Source organism: Piliocolobus tephrosceles, chromosome 1 (assembly GCF_002776525.5).
Source record: "Piliocolobus tephrosceles isolate RC106 chromosome 1, ASM277652v3, whole genome shotgun sequence".
NCBI lineage: Eukaryota > Metazoa > Chordata > Mammalia > Primates > Cercopithecidae > Piliocolobus > Piliocolobus tephrosceles.
The window spans coordinates 77131178-77153693 of record NC_045434.1 but is presented as its reverse complement, the minus strand read 5'-3'; the positions used below and the strand labels follow the sequence as shown (position 1 = coordinate 77153693).

The 22516-nt window shown below is 40.1% G+C and overlaps 1 protein-coding gene and 1 pseudogene across 2 annotated transcripts in view; both read left to right on the top strand.

Annotated features, from left to right (window-relative positions):
• Positions 1–1080: 1080 nt before the first annotated feature.
• The window catches only part of RAB3GAP2 (RAB3 GTPase activating non-catalytic protein subunit 2), a 119715-nt gene continuing 98279 nt past the window's right edge, over positions 1081–22516 (top strand). Inside the window, exon 1 of one of the 2 annotated variants that reach the window (XM_023203708.2) lies at positions 1081–1381. In XM_023203708.2, the coding sequence (XP_023059476.1) occupies positions 1267–1381 (115 nt within the window). In that variant the 5' untranslated portion in view covers positions 1081–1266. The remainder of the gene's footprint in view (positions 1382–22516) is intronic. The other variant, XM_023203707.3, reaches the window with a different exon arrangement.
• LOC111537113 lies at positions 5555–6986 on the top strand (annotated as a pseudogene).

Here is a 22516-nt window from a genome sequence, read left to right as displayed (position 1 = left end):
TAAAAGTCTGCTCAGAGATGACTCAATTTCTTCATTTAAAAAATGAGACAAGACACACTATTTTTATATGGCATTTGTGACTTTCCAAATGGACAATGTAAAGTACTTTCAAAAACAGTGCTTTGTAAAAGAAACAGGTTATTCTATTTACTTTATGTACACATTCCATTTATTTATTCAGCAAATATTTATGAAGCACTTACTAGCACGATCACAATTTCAGTTAAATAGTTGAGTACAGTAGTCCCCCCTTTTATCCATGGGTTCATTTTCCACATAATTATTCATTTTAATTATTAGTTATTGTTAATATTTCACTGTGCCTAATTTATAAATTGAACTGTATCATATGTATGTACAGGTAAAAACATAACACACATACATAGGTTTCAGTACTATCCATGGTTTCAGTCATCCACTGGGGGTCTTAGAACATATCCCCTTGGATTAAAGGGAACTACTGCAATTAATTGCTTACTGCCTGTATCAGTCACTAGAACTCTAACTTTCTGGGAAAAGGTATTTCTTCTCTTTTGTTCTCTAATGCTCAGCACCCTGCGTGGCTGGCATTTAAAAGACTAACAAATATTTATTGAATGGATGGATGAATGCATGAATGAAAAACCAAATGAATAATGAAAACATAAAGAGTATAATACGCTTTAACACGTACTATATTGGGCTTGCATAGTACTATGGAAATTTATAGCAGGAGCATTTAAAGCCAGCCTTGACGGGGCTAATCTCCGGAAGAGCAATTAATCTTTTCAAAATCCGACTCTTGCAGGATACAGTCCCCCACTGGCCTGCCACTAGTTTAAAACGAATTATTTTCTGCGAAACATCAAGATCGTGCCAATATTAGGGCATCAATAAGATTGGTTGAATGAGTCAAAGGCCTGCGCGGACAAGTCCAATTAGAACACCTCTGGCTAAAAGCCAGAATGAATGAAAGGGTTCATTCCTTGGTGTAGACGCAGAACGGGGACTGAAAATCTGCCCCAAGCCTCCACGTAGACTTTGGCTCCACCTGCAGCAGCGGCGTCCTAATCACGTGACCCAGGCAAGCCCTCCCTAGGCGCCCGGGCCAGTCTGCGCCTGCGCAGTACTCCGAGACAGCGGACCCGTGTCAGTGACAGCTTCCGGTTTGGTTTCTCCGCCTTCTGCTTGGCTAGAGCTATTGGGGCTCGGCGGCGGCCTCAGTGGGGTGGAGGGGGCAGGGCGTGGTGAGGTAAGGTGAGTGCCGTAGTGGGGTTCCCCGGAGCCATGGCCTGCTCCATTGTCCAGTTCTGCTACTTCCAGGACCTCCAGGCCGCCCGGGACTTCCTCTTTCCTCACCTGCGGGAGGAGATCCCCAGCGGCGCCTTGCGGAGGGACCCCAGTAAGTGTCTCTCGCCTCGCCGTTTCTTCCCCCGTCACCCGCGGCCTCTGCTTGGTGGGTTCCGGTCTCCTACTCGCTCTGCGCCTCCTGCCTCTGCCCTCTGGACCCCCAGTTCTCCCCGTGCCTCCCCTCTGTTCCGGGATGACCCCCCGCCCACCTCATCCTGAAGTCCCATTTGTGTTGTCTTCCTCTCGACCCAGCTATTCTCCTCAGCCCCTCTGATTCCTGGCCCAAAACTGCGTCTTGTTTCCTCTCGCCTCTGCCTGTCACCACTTCCTCCCTCCCCCCTCCCCCAACATTCCTAGCTTTCTCTCTGAGTATCTTCTCCGTCTCCCATCTTCAGCCCGGGGTCGTCCCCTGTTTCATGTTGCCTGCTCCGTGATCGCATCCTTCCCGTTCCTTGCCACATGTCAGCGCTCCACTCTGGTATTGCCCCAGCGCCCACTCTTCCATCCCGGGGACTGTGACCTTCTGCCACCTCCCGTTCCGAAAGTGTTGATCATCCCCCCACACTCTCCCTTCTTTCATCCGCGTTTCCCCCATTCAGATTTTGAGAACAAATGGCTGACTGACAAATGAGTGACTGTTAAGGTGGTAAGAGGCTCTCAAAGAAGGAAAATAACCTGTGAGGAAGTGAACGAGAATCTACATTAGGAACTAAAATTACAGTGACATAGCCAAGCCAAGAAAGGTTAATTTGCTTTATTGGGATGAGAAGCCTTCCACCTATTTTTATCATCAAAGTGTTAAATAAGCCTTTCCCCACGTAGTATAAAGTTCTAAGGCTGGTTTATTAGATTTTACATGGGCTCTCAGAATTTCCTACATTTCATCTTTTGAAAGGGTGTGCCTTGTGTTTTATTTTATTTTATTTTATTTTTGCGTTTCCAACATGAAGCACATTTGGCTTTGTAGTACAGCGTCCTCACTCTGTGCTATGCCGGAATGGTGACATCAGGCCCACTAAGCTCTTCTCCCTTTAAAAAAAAATCAGAAGATACCAAATCAAACCCATCTGTGAATGATTACATACTCTGTGCCAGTCATTGGTGCTACAAACCAAATAAGGTTGGTGGACCCTGCCTCTAGGAACTTATGGTTTACAGACAAATCATTAATTTCCATTCAATGTGATTGAGATAGATATGAGGCATTTTCTTCAAGTGGTAATACTTAAGCCTACCTTTGAAGTACTAGTTAGAGGAGTAAAGGAGCGGTAATAGCATGTGCAGAGGAAGGGAGGACTGAAATGGCATAATATTTAGAGAACTAAGAAAAGCTGAGTGGCTGGAGAGGAGGATGGGAGAGGAAGAATTGGGGCAATGAGGCAGTAATAGTGATAAGGAACTAGACCATGAGAAGCCTTGTGAAAGTTGTGGGTTTCTCTGAAAGTTTAAGTAGAGAAATGACATTGTCAGATTTGTACTTAATGTAATCAATAACATTTGTTGAAGACCCATAATGTGCTCTGGTAGCAAAGTGGAGGAGAGATTGGAAGAAGGGAAATGGATTGGGAAGCTCTTCCAGTAATCCAAGCAAGAAATGATGTAAGCTTGAATTAAGAACCTTAGCAAGATGAAGACGAAGGACTACATTAGAAAGACATAAAGGAGTTAGAATCTGGGGGACCTTGTGAAGGTCTGGTGATGGGCATTGTAACTAGTAAGTGAAGGGGAGTTTAGAAAGTCTTTGGCTTGCGGTTTGGACAAGTGTATATAATAAGAGAATAAAGGATACAGATTTTCAACCTTTCGCATTTTAAATGTTTACAGTATGTCCAGGTAAGGACATCTGTTGAACACCAGATATAGATAGTCTAAACAATAGGGAGTACTGGGCCAGAGATGTTAATTGGGGAGCTAACAGCAAAAACTGTAATTCAGTCTCAAGGATTATGTATGTTGTGAAATGCACTGAGTACGAAAGCTGTAAACTTAGAGGAGCACTGGTGTTTAAAAGTCAAGTAGAGGTTACTGGGAAGAAGACTGAGAAGGAGTAAAAGAAAGAGGAAAATCAGGTGAGAGTAAGGCCCTTGGAGCTGAGGAAGGCGAGAACTTGATGAAGGTGAAGAATGGTCAGCAGCTTTGCAAATGCAGCAGGGGTCAGGTAATAAAAGGATAGAAAAGTGCTCATTGGTTTTGGGAAGGTGGAGGTAACTTGGACCTTAGGACAGTTTCAGTAGGATAGTGGAGGCAGAAAGCATATTTATAGGATAAGGGGTTAAAAAGTGAAGTATACTATTTCAAGGAGCTTGGCTGTGAAGGATAGCAGATGCAGGACTGTAGACAGGGAATGTAGAAAAAAGGAACAGATTTTCTTTATCCCTCTACCACTCTCCTGGTCCAGGCCATGATCTTTTCTCAACCTGGGCTATGATATGATATGTGACTTCTTTTAGCAGATCTTCCTGCTTTCGCTCTTGGTTTCCCATAATAATTCTCAACAGTAGGTAGAGTGAGCTTTTAAGACATAATTTAGATCACAACATTGCCTTTTTTTTTTTTTTTTTTTTTGATATGAGGTCTCACTCTGTTGCCCAAGCTGGAGTGCGGTGGCATGATATCGGCTCACTGCAACCTCCACCTCCCGGGTTCAAGCAATTCTGCCTCAGCCTCCCAAGTAGCTGGGACTACAGGCATGCGCCACCAGGCCTGGCTAATATTTGTATTTTTAGTAGAGATGGGGTTTCACTATGTTGGCCAGGCTGGTCTTGAACTCCTGACCTTGTGGTCCACCTGCCTCAGCCTCCCAAAGTGCTGGGATTACAGTCATGAGCCACCACACCCAGTCTAACATTGCCCTTTTTGTAACCCTCTATGGTTTTTGATTGCACTTAACATAAAATCCAAAGTTCTTAAATGGTGTATAAGGCCCTTGAGACTCTGCTTCCTGCCATTTCTTGGACCTTATACACCTCTCCCCTTATTTCTTATGCTTCAGACACTCTTTTTTGTTGTTAAACCAGCCATCCACATTTGTGGCTGAGGTTTTTGCCCTCACTGTTGTCTATGCCTTGGATGCTTTTTGCAGATCTTTGCATGCTAGTTGCATCTTGTCATTCAAGTCTCAGCTCAAATGTCAACTCAGGGCAGCTTTTTCTGACCACCTGATCTAAAGTAGTCAATACAACCCCCTTGTTCCCACTTGTTATTGTCAATCATATCATCCTGTTTATTTTCATCATTATATCTATACTGTCCAGTATGGTAACCTCTAGACACATGTGTTTATTGAGCCTTTGAAATGTGGCCCGTGCAACTGAGGAACTGAATTTTTAAAATTCAAGTTAATTTTAATTAATTTAAATTTAGGTAGCCAAATGTAGCTAATGGCTATAATATAGTATAGCACAATTATAGTTGCTAAAACTCAGGTACATACAGATTGAATACGTGTTCAACTTACACAGGCAGTTAGGGATATAAATACACCCCAAACATCTAGATTAATTTGCACTATACCTATAGATTTACAAATACGATTTAATGTACTACTCTTCTAAATCAAATTCTTGAGTTTGTGTATGTTGATATTATTGTGGCTATGATCAATTTATGTAGAAAATGAACAGAATGGACCTCTTCACCAGTGAGGCCCTTTGCAAAACCTGTACAGATGATCTCAGACTTATGATGGTTTGGCTTCCAATTTTTTAGCTTTACAGTAATGTGAAAGCAATGTGTACTTTGTAGAAACCATACTTCAAGTTTTGCACCTCGATCTTTTCCAGAGGTAGTGATACAATGGGTAAGATACTCTTTTATGATGCCGGGTAGCAGCAGCAAATATGAGAGACTGTACTCTACAGTGTACAGTATTCAAGAAATTACATGAGATATTTTCAACACTTCCTTATAAAATAGACTTTGTGTTAGAAGATTTTGCCCAACTATAGGCTAATGTAAGTGTTCTGAGCACTTTTAAGATAGGCTAGGCCAAGCCGTAATATAAAGAGTTTTGAATGTAAACTTTTGTACAGTGAAATTTTACAGAGAAAAAATGAAATTAGCAGAGCAGGTAAATGGGACCTGACTTAAACTGCTGATGGTATTTGCCTTTGCTTTTCTTCACTTTATTTATTAATGTTATAAATGTTTATTGGGAAGCAGAAATCATGAGATCATCTTAAATTTTTTTAGCTGATATAGTTTTAATTTCTTAACCCAGCTCATCTCTAGAGGATATGTAAAAACATAAAACACCCCAATTACTTGTGAATTATAGAGGTGTATCAGTTGGTTTAAAAGTACTTTTATTGGGCTGAGCTCTTGGAAGACTCAGGTCCTAGGGTCACAGGCATCATGGACCAATCTAAAGAAAACTGCATTTCAGGGCCTGTTAAGGCTACGTCTCCAGTTGGAGGTCCAAAACATGCTCTCGTGACTCAGCAATTTCCTTGTCAGAATCCATTACCTGCAAATAGTGGCCAGGCTCAGTGGGTCTTATGTCCTTCAAATTCTTCCCAGCGTGTTCCTTTGCAAGCACAAAAGCTTGTCTCCAGTCACAAGCCAGTTCAGAATCAGAAGCAGAAGCAATTGCAGGCTACCAGTGTACCTCATCCCGTCATCCAGTGTACTCCACTGAATAACACCCAAAAGAACAAGCAGCCCCCGCTGTCAGCACCTGAAAATAATCCTGAGGAGGAACTGGCGTCAAAACAGAAAAATGAAGAATCAAAAAAGAGGCAATGGGCTTTGGAAGACTTTGAAATTGGTGGCCCTCTGGGTAAAGGAAAGTTTGATAATGTTTATTTGGCAAGAGAAAAACAAAGCAAGTTTATTCTGGCTCTTAAAGTGTTATTTAAAGCTCAGCTGGAGAAAGCAGGAGTGGAGCATCAACTCAGAAGAGAAGTAGAAATACAGTCCCACCTTCAACATCCTGATATAATCAGACTGTATGGTTATTTCCATGATGCCACCAGAGTCTACCTAATTCTGGAATACACATCACTTGAAACAGTCGATAGAGCACTTCAGAAACTTTCAAAGTTTGATGAGCAGAGAACTGCTCGTTGTATCACAGAATTGGCAAATGCCCTGTCTTACTTGAATGACAATTCAAAGACAGTTATTCATAAAGACATTAAGCCAGAGAACTTACTTCTTGGATCAGCTGGATAGCTTAAAATTGCAAATTTTGGGTGGTCAGTACGTGCTCCATCTTCTGGGAGGACCATTCTCTGTAGCACCCTGGACTACCTGTCCCCCGAAATGATTGAAGGTCGGATGCATGATGAGAAGGTGGATCTCTGGAGCCCTGGGGTTCTTTGCTATGAATTTTTAGCTGGGAAGCTTCCTTTTGAGGCAAACATATACCAAAAGACCCAATGTGAATATCATTGGTTGAGAATTCACAGTCCCTGACTTTGTAACAGAGGGAGCCAGGGACCTCATTTCAAGACTGAGGCCAGTGCTCAGAGAAGTACTTGAATACCCCTGGATCACAGCAAATTCATCAAAACCATCAAATTGCCAAAACAAAGAATCAACTAGCAAACATTCTTTCGTGCAGGGGGAGAAATCCTTGAGCCAGTGCTGCCGTATAACCTGTCAGGAACATGCTACTGAGGTTTATTTTACTATTGACTGCTGCCCTCAATCTAGAACACTACAAGAAATATTTGTTTTACTGAGTAGGTGTGCCTTAACCTCCCTACTCAGAAAGCTCCACATCAATAAACATGACACTCTGAAGTGAAAGTAGCCACGAGAATTGTGTTACTTATACTGGTTTATAATCTGGAGGCAAGGTTCGACTGTGCCAGGCATAGTGTCCTCCCAGGAGGCAAATCCAGAGTCTGGCTGTGGGGAAAGTGACCACTTTGCCCTGACTCATTCGGTTAAGGAGCTGTCCAATAACCTTCCAGGTACCTGAGTGTGTAACTTACTGGGTTGGCCAAACCCGGTAAAACTGTTGGAATGAGTATGTGGTTCTTTTTAAGTATGAAAATAAAGATATTTGTACAGAAAAAAAATTACTTTTATTTTAATGTGGACAGCTGCTAGAGATACAGTGATACTACTCTCTTCTATATTTGAATTATCAAGGTATGACTTTATGTTACTTTGTATATTTAATTACAAAAGAAGACTGTCCTCTATAGCTTTAAAAGATGCTGAGCCCTACCCTTTCCCAATGTTTACATTAATGACAACTGTTAATAATTGTTTTTATACGGTGGTGGGCACCTGTAGTCCCAGCTACTCGGGAGGATGAGGCAGGAGAATGGCATGAACCCAGGAGGTGGAGCTTGCAGTGAGCCGAGAACACACCACCGCACTCCAGCCTGGGCGACAGTGAGACTCCGTCTCAAAAAAACAAAACAAAACAAAAAACAGAAAACAAAAAAAATTGTTTTTGTAAAGTAAATACTATCTACTTAAGACATGAAATCTGGTCTTACTGCTTTGTGGCTTTTTTGTTTGTTTTGTTTTTGTTTTTTGGAGACAGGGCCTCACTCTGTTGCCCAGGCCAAAGTGCAGTGGCGTTATCATAGTTCACTGCAGCCTCAAACTCCTGGATTCAAGGGATCCTCCCACCTCAGTCTTCTGTGTTGCTAGGACTACAAGTATGCACCACCATGCCCATATAATTTTTTCAGTTTTTGTTGAGATGGTGTCTTGCTGTGTTGCCCAAGCTAGTCTTGAACTCCTGGGCTTAAGTGATCCTCCCACCTGGACTCCCAAAGTACTGGAATTATAGGCATGGGCCACTCTCCCTGGTTTATTACTTTGAAATTGCAGGGATGGGTAGAGTATAGGTCCCCACTTTATGGGTCCCCATTTAACCTACAGTGACATAATTTCCAATGACTAGACCAGAACTTTCTGAAATTTACAGTTGAATTGGGCAAACATATAAATAAATAAATACATGAACAGAGAGGGAGAGCCAGAATAGTTGGAGATAATTTGGGTATTATAATATTGTAGATTTCTTGATTTACCTAATAGTAAAATAATTTCTTGTTGACATACTAAAAATGTAGAACAGCTTTCCTTCTTGCCTCTTTTACCAACCAGAATATAAAGCATGTAGGGAATTATGTTGAAATAATCAATTCATGTTTTTAAGCAATCTCTGAGAAAAATGTGCTTTATTTAGGATAACCTAAAATCATAGAATCACTTTACATAATGGAATATCACAAAGGATATGAAATACTCTATTTTTTATATGTAGTAAAAATATTTTCTCTAGTTTGAGATCATACTAGGAGAGAAAATAATCTGAAAATAGAACATTTATAGAAATTTAAGAAAATATATAGAGTTATTTGGTTTCTTTAAAATTGGAAGAGGATCATACAGATAAAATTTTACCAGTGAGGAAATTGAGATTTGAGTGTTCTTCGATTTCTTCATTCAGCTAATATTTATTGAGCATCCACTATGTTCTAAGCACAAAATTAGTTAAAAGATAAATAAAATAAGTCCCTCAAGCAATTTTCAGGTAATAAAAGAAGATACATATGTGAAACAATTGTCGGGGGTGTTATGCTATGATATGGCACACGATGGGGGAGAATGAAGGAGTGTTGGTCTAGTCTATCCAGGAAACCCAGAAAGTCTTCATATAGGAGGTGATATTTTCACATTAATAGTTTAAAGGTGTCCATCATATGGAGAGAAGATAGATAACAGATGTGAAACAGTATGGGATTCAGAAAGCTGCAAATAGTAAATTGTGGTGGGAGGGTGGGATATGGTAAAAGATAAAATTGAAGAGGTTGGTGAAGGAGTTTAGATTTTATTCAGTAGCAGGGTCTTTAGATTGAAGTAAGAGTACTCTGGGATCACGGACATTTTTAAAGGTTGCTTGGGAACAGATGATTTTAAGTAAATCATTTTCCACATGTACCTGTGAAAGTGACTACTGTCCCACCCCGCCTTCTCCCACTTTACCTCTGACACGTTTGTAGTCTTATTATAGTAAGTTGCTTCAAGGTGTAAAAAAACCCTCCCATTTAATCAAAGTGCTGTGAATTCCTCCATTCATTTTATTATGAGTTTTCCAATTTTACTTTTTGTTTAATTATCAAGATATATGGTACATTTATGTTGTTTTCCTCATTTATTTACTTATAGTAATTGCAATAACTCCAGCAAGAAGAAAATTGTTAATACTTAAGAGTCTTATGATCACAGGAAAATGTTTTCTCAATTCATATCCTTTTTTGTAGAGAAAGTTTTGTACTGATAATAATAAAAATTTGTGTTTATTAGAATAGCATTCTGTGGAGGAAGTAGAATAGAAATAAGTATTCAAGGAGAATGAAGGACTTGTAAAAACTGTTGAGAAGATCAGCATTTTTTTTTTTTAATAGATGTTGGTGGGTATCATTTCCCTATAGTGTTTAGAATCCACTAAGTTTTAAAAAGTAATAATAGTTTTATTTTTAAATGTGCATGTTTATAGTATAACTGAAATTACATATTTTTTGCAAGGGATACATACTAAAAAATTGTTTTGGGGCATATATGAACAAAAAATTTGAAGGCCATTCTTCTGTAAGGCTCAGTGATTCCCAATCTTTTTTTTTTTTTCTTTTTTTTTTTTTTTTTGGCATAATAGCGTACATAAAAAAAAAAAAAAAATGAGATATGGACCCCAAACAGCTAAAACAATTTTGGAAAAGAAGAAAAAAGTTAGAAGATTCACACTTTCTGATTTCAAAGCATATTGGAAAGCTATAATAACCCAAACTGTATGATACTGGCATAAAGACAAACAAACCAATGGAATGGAATAGATAGCTGATAAGTAAACCCTCACATATATGGTCAAGATGGTCTTCAGCAAGTGTGCGAGGAGCATTCTTTGGGGGAAAAGACAGCTTCTTCAACATGTGATGTTAGAGGAAATGGCTATCCGTATGCAAAAGAATGAAATTGAATCCTTACACCATATACAAAAGTTAAATAAAGACCTAAATGCAGCACCTAACACTAAAACTTCTAGAAGAAAACATAGGAGAAAAGCTTCATGACTTTGGATTTGCATGCTTTTGGATATGACACCAAAAGCATAGGCAGCAGAAGCAGAAGTGGACAAATTGTGCTACACTAAGCTTAAAAACTTTGTGCATCAAAGGACACAATCAACAGGGTGAAAAGGCAACTTTCAAAATGGGAGAAAATATTTGCAAATCATGTATCTGATATGGGATTAATATCCAGAATATATAAAGAATTCCTGCAGCTCAATAACAACAACAAAAAATGAACCCTATTTAAAATGAGCAAAGGACTTAAGTATACATTTCTTCCAGGATGATATACAGATGACCAAAAAGAATATGAAAAGATGCTCAACATCGCTAATCATCAGAGTGATGCAAACCAAAACATAATGAAATGTTACACTTATTAGAAATGGCTACTATCAAAAAAACCCAAAGTAATAGGATATGGTGAGGATGTGGAGAATTAGAAACTTTTGTGCACTGTTGGTGGGATGATAAGATGGTACAACCACTATGGAAAAAATACAGAGTTCCTCAAACTTTTTAAAAAAATTATATGATCCAGTAATCTCACTTCAGGGTATATATACAAAAGAATTAAAAGCAGGGTCTTGAAGAGATGTTTGCACACCCATGTTCATAGACAGTTCACAGTAGCCAAGAGGTTGGAAGCAACCCAGATGCCCATCAATGGAGGAATAGATAAACAAAATGTGGTATTATACACACAATGGAATACTGTTTAGCCATTAAAACCAAGGAAATGTCACATGCTATAACATGAATGAACCTTGTTAAATTATGCTAAGTGAAATATGCCAGTCACAAAAAGACAACTTCTGTATGATTCCACTTACATGAGAAAGCTAAAGTAGTCATTTATAGAAACAAAAAATAAAATGGCGGTTACCAGAGGCTGAGGGAAGGGAGAATGGGAATTGTTTCATGATACAGAGTTTCAGATTTGCAAGATGAAGTTCTGGAGATCTTTTATTTATTCATTTATTTATTTATTTATTTACAACATTGTGAGTACACTTAACACTGCTGAACTGTCCACTTAAAAATGGTTAAGATGATACATTTTTTTTTTTTTTTCTTGAGACAGAGTCTTGCTCTGTCGCCCAGGCTGGAGTGCAGTGGCGCGATCTCGGCTCACTGCAAGCTCTACCTCCCGAGTCCACGCCATTCTCCTCCCTCAGCCTCCGGAGTAGCTGGGACTACAGGTGCCTGCCACCATGCCTGGCTAATTTTTTTTTTGTACTTTTAGTAGTGATAGGGTTTCACCATTTTAGCCAGGATGGTCTCGATCTCCTGACCTTGTGATCTGCCTGCCTTGGCCTCCCAAAATGCTGGGACTACAGGCATGAGCCACTGTGCCTGGCCTGTGTTTTTTTTTTTTTTTTTTTTTTTAACTAAAATACAAAATGTCAGTCAATTAGATTGATGATAGATTATTTAAAAATGCGACAAAGCTGCTTATGATGGAAAGTAACATAGTTCCAATAGCTCCAGGCCCTACCTGACTGCTTTTACTGCTAAACGGATCAATATCTTGGCTCACCTGTAACCCATTTACAGCATACTAAGAATCTCTGCTATGGGCAGAGGGTAGCCATTGATGGTTTTAAGTAAAAGTATAGCAAAAGTATTTTAAGATTTGAGTTTTAAACAGATATATTTGGTAGCTGTGAAGAGAATAGATTGGGCAGTTCAAAGCTAGAGGCAGGTGACCATTAGATAGATAGTTGTAGAAGTCCAAGTTAGAGCCCATAAAGGCAGAACTAAGGTAATAGCAATGGCAATGGAGTTTGAGACTATTAGAATTTGAGCTGAGAAACAGGATAGCCAGACAAATATTTTAGAGACATTTCTTTGTCAGCAAAGAGAAGAATGGATGGGAGTGATGGGTAAAGTGGAAGTAGAGTGACCAGTTAGGAGGCTATTGCAGTATTCCAAAGGAGGAGATTATCTTTTTCTTAGCATGGTTTTCCTAAGAGGTTATTTTAGAGTATACACAGTGACAATCCTGGAAGTATGACAAGTAGTTTTGAATGAGTACTATGCTTAATACAATTTGGGACTATTGAGACCTTAAATGAAGAGTAAGTTGTTGAACCTTCCTCATAGAGAAGAATTCTTGAAGCTCCTAGGTATCTGCTGTGACCATATCTTGCCTTTAAAAAGGAGAACAGAAATGGTCCTTTGAATATAAATTGCTTTTCTTTGTACAAAGTGAGTCTAAGTCTCACGTATAAGTTCCCCAGAAGACAGAATCTCATCAGGTCAAGAGAGTAGACATTACTTATTATCACATTGCCCCCCACTTTTTTTAAGGTCTGTGAAATCAGACATAAAAGCCACCACCTGACTACTTATACTCTACCTTTCAGATGTTAAAACCTCAGTACTGTGCTATCTAACATGGTAGCCACTGGCCACATATGGCTATTTACATATACGTTTTAAAAAAATTCATTCCCTCAGTCACAGTGGCTACATTTGAAGTGCTCAAGCCACATGTTGCTAGTGGCTACCATATTGAGCAGCACAGATATAGAATACTTCCATTATTACAGAAAGCTCTCTTGGAAGTATTGCCTTAGTGAGACTTTCTTCTTCTTCAGCTTTTAAGTTCAGGGATGCATGTGAAGCATAGGCAGTTTTGTTATATACGTAACTGTGTGCCATGGTGGTTTGCTGCACAGATCACTCCATCACCCAGGTATTAAGCCTAGCATCCATTAGCTATTCTTCCTAATGTTCTCTCTCCCCACTGCATTCCAATAGGCCCCAGTGTGTTTTGTTCTTTGTTCTCTCCCATGTGTCCGTGTGTTCTCATCATTCAGCTCCTACTTATAAGTGAGAACATGTGGTGTCTGTTTTTCTGTTCCCGCATTAGTTTGCTGAGGATAATGACCTCCAACTCCATCCATGTCCCTGCAAAGGACATAATCTTGTTCCTTTTTATGGATGCATAGTATTCCAGGGTGTATATGTACCACATTTTTCTTTATCCAGTCTATCATTGATGGGCATTTAAGTTGATTCTATGTCTTTACTATTGTGAATGTGCTGCAGTGAACATATGTGGGCATGTATCTTTATAAAAGAATTATTTATATTCCTTTGGGTATATATCCAGTAATGGGATTGCTGGACCAAAAGGTATTTCTGCTTCTATGTCTTTGAGGAATCACCCCACTGTCTTCCACAATGGTTGAACTAATTTACACTCCCACCAACAGTGTAAAAGCATTCCTTTTTCTCTGCAACCTCACCAGCATCTGTTGTTTTTTGACTTTTTAACAATAGTCATTCTAACTGGCACAAGATGATATCTCAATGTGGTTTTGATTTGCATTTCTGCAATGATTAGTGATATTGAGCTTTTTTTCAATATGTTTTTTGGCCGCATGTATGTCTTCTTTTGAGAAGTGCCTGTTCATGTCCTTTGCCCAGTTTATAATGTGGTTGCTTGTTTTTTTCTTGTAAATTTGTTTAAGTTCCTTGTAGACTCTGGATATTAGACTTTTGTCAGATGGATAGATAGAAAAAATTTTCTCCTGTAGGTTATCAGTTCACTCTGATGATAGTTTCTTTTGTTGTGCAGAAGCTCTTTAGTTTAATTAGATCCCATTTGTCAATTTTTGCTTTTGTTGTAATTGCTTTTGGCATTTTCATCATGAAATCTTTGCCTATGCCTATGTCCTGAATGGTATTGCTAGATTTTCTTCTAAGTTTTGGGTTTTACCTTGAAGTATTTAATCCATCTTGAGTTAAATTTTGTATATGTTGTAAGGAAGGGGTCCAGTTTCAATTTTCTGCATATGGCTAGCCAGTACTCCCGCCACCATTTATTAAATAGGGAGTCCTTCCCCCATTACTTGTTTTTGTCAAATTTGTCAAAGATCACAGGATTGTAGGTAAGGGCCTTATTTCTGAGTTCTCTGTTCTGTTCCATTGGTGTATGTGTCTGTTCTTATACTGGTACCATGCTGTTTTGGTTACTGTAGCCTTGTAGTATAGTTTGAAGTCAGGTAACATGATGCCTCCAGCTTTGTTCTTTTTGCTTAGGATTGTCTTGGCAATGCAGGCTCTTTTTTGGTTCCATATGAATTTTAAAATAGTTTTTTTTTTTTTTTCTAATTCTGTGAAGAATGTCAATGGTAGTTTAATGGGAATAGCATTGAATCTATAAATTACTTCGGGCAGTATGACCATTTTCACGATACTGATTCTTCCTATCCATGAGCAAGGAATGTTTTCCCATTTATTTATGTCCTCTCTGATTTTGAGCAGTGGTTTGTAGTTCTCCTTGAAGAGGTCCTTCACTTCCCTTGTTAGCTGTGTTCCTAGGTATTTTATTCTTTTTGTAGCAGTCATGAATGGGAGTTCATTCATAATTTGGCTCTCTGCCTGTCTGTCATTGGTGTATAGGAATGCTTGTGGTTTTTGCACATTGAGTTTGTATCCTGAGACTTTGCTGAAGTTGCTTATCAGCTTAAGAAGCTTTTGGCTGAGATGATGGGGTTTTCTAGATACAGGATCATATCCTCTACAGACAGAAATAATTTGACTGCCTCTCTTCCTACTTGAGAACCTTTATTTCTTTATCTTGCTTGATTGCCCTAGCCAGAACTTCCAATACTATGTTGAATAAGAGTGGTGAGAGAGGGCATCCTTGTCTTGTGCTGGTTTTCAAGGGAAATGCTTCCAGCTTTTGCCCATTCAGTATGATATTGGCTGTGGGTTTGTCATACCAGGCTCTTATTACTTTGAGGTATGTTCCTTCAATACCTAATTTATTGAGAGTTTTTAACATGAAGGGATGTTGAATTTTATCAAAGGTCTTTTCTGCATCTATTGAGATATTCATGCAGTTTTTTTCTTTACTTCTGTTTATGTGATTTTTTTTTTTTTTTTTTTTTTTTGAGACGGAGTCTTGCTTTGTCACCCAGGCTGGAGTGCAGTGGCCGGATCTCAGCTCATGGCAAGCTCCGCCTCCCGGGTTTACACCATTCTCCTGCCTCAGCCTCCCAAGTAGCTGGGACTACAGGCGCCAGCCACCTCACCTGGCTAGTTTTTTGTATTTTTTTAGTAGAGACGGGATTTCACTGTGTTAGCCAGGATGGTCTCAATCTCCTGACCTCATGATCCACCCATCTCGGCCTGCCAAAGTGCTGGGATTACAGGCTTGAGCCACCGTGCCCGGCCCTGTTTATGTGATGAATCACATTTATTGATTTGAATATGTTGAACCAACCTTGCATCCTGGGGATGAAACCACTTTGATTATGGTAGATAAGCATTTTGATATGATGCTGGATTCTATTTGCCAGTATTTTATTGAGGATTTTTGCATTGATGTTCATCAGAAACATTGGCCTGAAGTTTTCTTTTTTTGCTATATCCCTACCAGGTTTTGGTATCAGGATAATGCTAGTCTCACAGAATGAGGGAGGAGTCCCTCCTTTTCAGTTTTTTGGAATAGTTTCAGTAGAAATGGTACCAGCTCTTCTTTGTACTGCTGGAAGAATTCCACTGTGAATCCATCTTGTCGTGGGCTTTTTTTTTTTTTTTTTTTTTTTTTTTTTTGGTTGGTAGGGTATTTATTACAATTTCAGAACTCATTATTGGTCTGTTCAGAGATTCAATTTCTTCCTGGTTGAGTCTTGGGAGGATGTATGTGTCTAGGAATTTATCCATTTTTTCTAGATTTTCTACCTTATTTCTCTGTGTTTATAAACACAGAGGTGTTTATAGTAGTCTCTGATGGTTGTTTGTATTTCTATGGGGTCGATGGTGATATTCCCCTTATTTCATATTGTGTTTATCTGATTCTTCTTTCTTTTCTTCTTTATTAGTCTAGCTAGAGTTCTGTTTTATTAATTTTTTCAAAAAAGCCAGCTCCTGAACGCATTGATTTTTTTGAATGCTTTTTGTGCCTCTATCTCCTTCAGTTCAGCTCTGATCTTGGTTATTTCTTGTCTTCTGCAAGCTTTAGGGTTTACGTATTTTTGGTTCTCTAGTTCTTTTTAGTTGAGATGTTAGGTTGTTAACTTAATATTCTTCTAGCTTTTTGAGCATTTAGTGCCATAAGTTTCCCTCTTAACACTCTTTAGCTGCATCTCAGAGATTCTGGTACATTGTCTCTTTGTTCTCATTAGATTCAAATATCTTTTTGATTTCTGCCTTAATTTCATTGTTTACCTAAAAGTCATTCAGGAGCAGGTTGCTCAATTTCCATCTGGTTGTGTGGTTTTGAGTGAATTTCTTTCTTTCTTTCTCTTTTCTTTTCTTTTCTTTTTTTTTTTTTTTTTTTTTTTTTTAGGATGGACTCTTGCTCTTTCACCCAGGCTGGAGTATAGTGCTGCAATCTTGGCTCGCTGCAATCTTGGCTCACTGCAACCTCCGCCTCCTGGGTTCAAGCAAATCTCCTGCCCCAGCCTCCCAAGTAGCTGGGACTACAGGCACGTGCCACCACGCCTGGCTAATTTTTTGTATTTTTAGCAGAGACAGGATTTCACCATGTTAGGCAGGATGGTCTTGATCTCCTGACCTCGTGATCCGCCCACCTCGGCTTCCCAAAATGTTGGGATTACAGGCATGAGCCACCATGCCCAGCCTTTTAAGTGAATTTCTTAATCTTGAATTCTAATTTGATTGTTCTGTGGTCTGAGAGACTGTTATTTCAGTTCTTTTGCATTTGCTGAGGAGTGTTTTACTTAAGATTATGTGCTCAGTTTTAGAGTAAGTGTCATGTGGTGGTGAGAAGAATGTATATTCTGTTGAATTTGGGTGGAGATTTCTGTAGGTATCTATCAGGTCTACTTGTTTTGGAGCTGAGTTCAGGTCCTGAATATCTTTGTTAATTTTCTGTCTCCATGATTTAATGTTGTCAATTGGTGTTAAAGTCTCCCACTATTATTCTGTGGGAGTCTAAGTTTCTTTGTAGGTCTCTAAGCACTTGCTTTGTGAATCTCAATGCTCCTGTATTGGGTGCATATATATTTAAGATAGTTAACTCTTCTTTTTGAATTGAACCCTTTACCATTATGTAATGCCCTTCTTTGTCTTTTTTTATCTTTGTTGGCATAAAGTCTGTTTTGTCAAAAACTATTATTGCAACCCCTGCTTTTTTTCTGTTTTCCATTTGCTTGGTAAATTTTCCTCCATCCTTTTTTTTTGAGTCTATGTGTCTTTGCATGTGAGGTGGGTCTCTTGAAGGTTTTGGCTCTTTATCCAGTTTGCCATTCTATATCTTTTAATTGGGGACATTTAGTCCTTTTACATTTAAGATTAGTATTGTTATGTGTGAATTTGATCCTGTCGTCACGATGCTAGCTGCTTATTTTGCAGACTTGTTTATATGGTTGCTTCATAGTGTTACTAGTCTGTGTACTTCAGTGTGTTTTTGTAGTGGTCAGTAATGGCTTCTTATTTTCATATTTAGTGCTTCCTTCAGGAGCTCTTGCAAGGCAGGCCTGGTGGTGATGAATTTCTTCAGCATTTGCCTATCTGAAAAGGATCTTATTTCTCCTTCACTTATGAAGCTTAGCCAGATATGAAATTCTGGCCTGGAAATTCTTTTCTTTAAGAATGTTGAACATTGGCCCCCAGTTGAGAGATTTGCTGTTAGTCTAATGGGCTTCCCTTTGTAGATGACCTGGCCTTTCTCTCTGGCTGTCCTTAACATTTTTTCTTTCATTTTGACCTTGGAGAATCTGATGATTATGTGTCTTGGGGTTGATCTTCTTGTGGAGTATCTTACTGAGGCTCTTTGCATTTCCGGAGTTTGAATGTTGGCCTGTCTTGCTAGTTTGGGGAAGTTCTCCTGGATGATATCCTGAACTATGTTTTCCAACTTGGTTCTGTTCTCTCCATCTCTTTCAGGTACCCCAATCAGTCGTAGATTTGGTCTCTTTACGTGATCCCATATTTTCCAGAGGTTTTGTTCATTCCTTTTCATTTTCTTTCCCTCTATTCTTATCTGACTGTCTTATTTCAGAAAGATAGTCTTCAAGCTCTGAGATTCTTTCCTCTGCTGTCGATACTTACGATTGCATTGTGATGTTCTCATGTTGTATTTTTCAGCTCCATCAGGTCAGTTATCTTCCTCTCTAAATTGGCTGTTCTGGCTATCAGCTCCTGTATTGTTTGATCATGATTCTTAGCTTATTTGCATTGGGTTACAACATGCTCCTTTAGCTCAGCAAAGTTTGTCATTATCCACCTTCTGAAGCTGACTTCTGTCAATTCAGCCATCTCAGCCTCAACCCGGTTCTGTGCCCGTGTTGGAGGGGTGTTGCAGTCATCTGGAGAAGAGGAACTCTGACTTTTCGAGTTTTCAGTGCTTTTGTATTGATTCTTTTTCATCTTTGTGAGTTATCTATCTTCAGTCTTTGAGGTTACTGACCTCTGAATGAGGTTTTTGTGGGGTCGTTTTTGTTCATGTTGTTGTTGTTGTTTTCTGTTTGTTTTTCTTTTAACAGTCTGGCCACTCCACCATAGGGCTGCTGCGGTTTACTGGGAATCTGCTCCAGACCCCAGCTGCCTCAGTTTCTGCTGTACTGGAGGTATCACCAGTGAAGGCCACAAAACAGCAAAGATGGCAGCCAGCTCCTTCCTCTGGAAGCTGCATTCTGGTGGAGTACTGACCTGTTGATGGCCTGCATGTACCTGTAGGAGGTGGCTGGAGACCCCTGTTGGGAGGTCCCACCCAGTGAGGAGGAATGAGATCAGGGTCCCACCCAAAGAGGCAGTCTGGTCACAGTCTGACCAGGCAGCTGTTCTGCATTGTTGGGGACCCTTCCTCATAAACTGTCTATTCTTCACAGCCAGCAGGCTGGAGTGCCTGAGTCTACTGAACCACAGATGGTAGCCTCCCTTCCGTCTCTGGGAACTTGGACCCATCTCAGGTGTATTCTAATCTGCCACCATTGGCTGGCTGGGATTCCAAGCTAGTGGGTCTCAACTTGTGAGGTGCCGTGGAAGTGGGGCCTACAAAACGATGCTGCTTGGCTCCCTGGAATCAGCCCCCTTCCTAGGGATATATACAGACAGATTTCCCACCTTGCCAGGGATCCCAGCTGTAGTATGTAAAACTCACGGTTCTCTGTGTGTGCCTGAGTGGCTGCTCTGCCGAGACTCTACACAGCTCTGTGTATCAGACCCAAGGCCCTGGTGGCGTGGCCTCATGAGGGGATCTCCTGATCTGTGGAAAGATCCATGGGAGAAGTGTGGTTTCCCAGGCGGGGTAGCACAATTACTCACTGCTTCTCTTGGTTGGAGGTGACGGTTTCTTTGGCTTCCTGCCACTTCCGGGTGGGCCTTCACCCCCTCCACTCCCTCACGCTTTTCTTCGTTCTCCTTGGGTCAAGCTGTTTGTCCAGTCAGTCCCAATGCAAGAACCTGGGTATCTCAGTTGAAAGTTCTGAATTCACTTGCCCTTTTTCATTCCTCTCCATAAGCGCCCTAGACCACAGCTGCTTCTAATCGGGCATTTTGGGTCTGAGACTTCTTTCAGACTTTCTGTGTTCAATCAACACATACACACAAGCTAATTGGGAATTTTATTTATTTGTAATTTTAGATTGTGATCATTTTTATAAAATGCATATCTGCAACCTTTGGAGTTTAATTATGTAATATATAATATCTATATCATTCCGAGTCATTTATAGTTTTCAGGTATATATAGCTCTAGCATGGTTTCTGTTTTCATTTTCTCTCTTTTTTTTTTTTTCTTTTGAGAGAGGGTCTCAGCCTATCACCCAGGCTGTGCCATCATGGCTCACTGCTGCCTCCACCATCTGGGCTCAATTGATCCTGCTGCTGCCTCAGCCTCCCCAGTAACTGGGACTACAGACATGTGCCACCATGCCCAGCTATTTTTTCTGTTTCTTTGTAGAGATGGGGGTCTCACTGTGTTACCTAGGCTGGTCTCAAACTTGTGGGCTCAAGCAATCCCACCACCTCAGCTTTCCATGCTGGGATTACAGGCATGAGCCGCCGTACCCGATCTATAGCATGTTTGTTTTTTTTTTTTTTGAGACGGAGTCTTGCCCTGTTGCCCAGGCTGGAGTGCAGTGGCGCGATCTCAGCTCACTGCAAGCTCCGCCTCCTGGTTTCACACCATTCTTCTGCCTCAGCCTCCCGAGTAGCTGGGACTACAGGTGCCCGCCACCATGCCCAGCTAATTTTTTGTATTTTTAGTACAGGCGGGGTTTCACTGTGTTAAAGTCATGATGGTCTGGATCTTCTGACCTCGTGATCCACCTGCCTCGACCTCCCAAAGTGCTGGAATTACAGGCGTGAGCCACCACGCCCAGCCTATAGCATGTTTTTAATGGTTACATAATGTTCCACTGAAGACTCCACTAGGCTCTGTTTAATAATTGCCTGATCAGTAAACATTTTTAAGGTTATTTCTGATATTTTTGCTGTTAGAACAGTGCTCCACTGAGCATCCTTATACATGTGGGTCACAATTGCCAAATTACTCTAAAAATTGGTTTTCAGGTTCAGTCCTATCTATGATAATCAGTGCCTATCTACACATACACTTGTTATCATAATATGATCAGTGTCTTTGACTTTTGATCTTCTAATAAATGAAAAATGGTATATCATGGCTTTAATTCATACTTCTTAAAATTGAGAAAAGTTGAGCATTTTCAATGTGTATCAGTCAAGTAGAACTTGCTTTGTAAATTAACTGTTCCCAGCTTTTGCTGACTTTTTAATTGTATCTTAAACTTTTTCTATTGTTTTATGAAAGTTTATCATATCCTGTGCATATTTTGCAAATATTTATATAATCATATCTCTTAACCTTTGCCTTTTTAGCTTCTGTTTCGTATTCTCCTTTGAAAGATCTTTCCAATCTGAACCTTGTAAAACATTCTACTAGATTTTAATCTAAATCTAAATATCTTTAATCTAAATATCGCATTTGTGTGCATGTGTGTTTAAGTGTGAAATCTGAGGTGGAACTGTATCCTTATTTTATTGCAAATATATATGCAATTGTTTTAACACAATTAACTAATTCATCAACCTACTAATTCCAGATGCTATTTTTATCCTGTTAACTAATCAGAAATCTTGCCTCCTTTTTTGGCTTCTCTTCTGTTTCACTGATTTATTTGTCAATTCCTATCCATTTTAATGCGTAGTAGAGACAGTTTCTGCCAAGGTACTTGTATTACTCCATTCTCACACTGCTATAAGGACATAACCTGAGACTGGTAGTTTATAAAGGAAAGAGGTTTAATTGACTCACAGTTCGGCATGGCTGGGGAGGCCTCAGGAAACACAGTCATGGAGGAAGGGGAAGCAAACACATTCTTCTTCACGTAGTGGCAAGAAGGAGAATGAGTGAGAGCAAAGTTGGGGGAGAGCCCCTTATAAAACCATCAGTTCTTGTGAGAACTCATTATCATGAGAACAGCATGAAGGTAGCCACCCCCGTGATTCAGTTACCTCCTACCAGGTCCCTCCCACAACACATGGGGATTGTGGGAACTACAATTCAAGACGAGATTTGGGTGGGGACATGGACAAATCAAATCATTTTACCTGTCTCCTCCCAAATCTCATGTCCTCACATTTCAAAATACAATCATGTCCTTCTAACAGTTCCCCAAAGTCTTAACTTATTTTAGCATTAACTCAAATGTTCAAGTCCAAAGTATTATCTCCGACAAGGCAAGTCCCTTCCACCTATGAGTCTGTAGAATCAAAATCAAGTTAGTTACTTCCTATGTACAATGTGAGTACAGGCAAGGGGTAAATACACCTTTTACAAATGGGAGAAATTGACCACAGCAAAGGGGCTACAGGCCCCATGTAAGTCCAAAATTCAATGGGGCAGTCATTAAATCTTAAAGTTCCAAAATGATCTCCTTTGACTCCATGTCTCACATCCAGGTCATACTGATGCAAGAGGTGGACTTCCACAGCCTTGAGCAGCTCCACCCCTATGGCTTTGCAGGGTACAACCTTCCTCCAAGCTTCCTTCATGGCTGGTGTTGAGTGTCTGTGGCTTTTCCAGGCTCATGGTGCAAGCTGTCGGTGGATGTACTATTCTGGGGTCTGGAGTACGATGACCCTCTTCTCACAGCTCCACAGTGCCCTAGTGGGGACTCTTTGTGGGGGCTCGCACC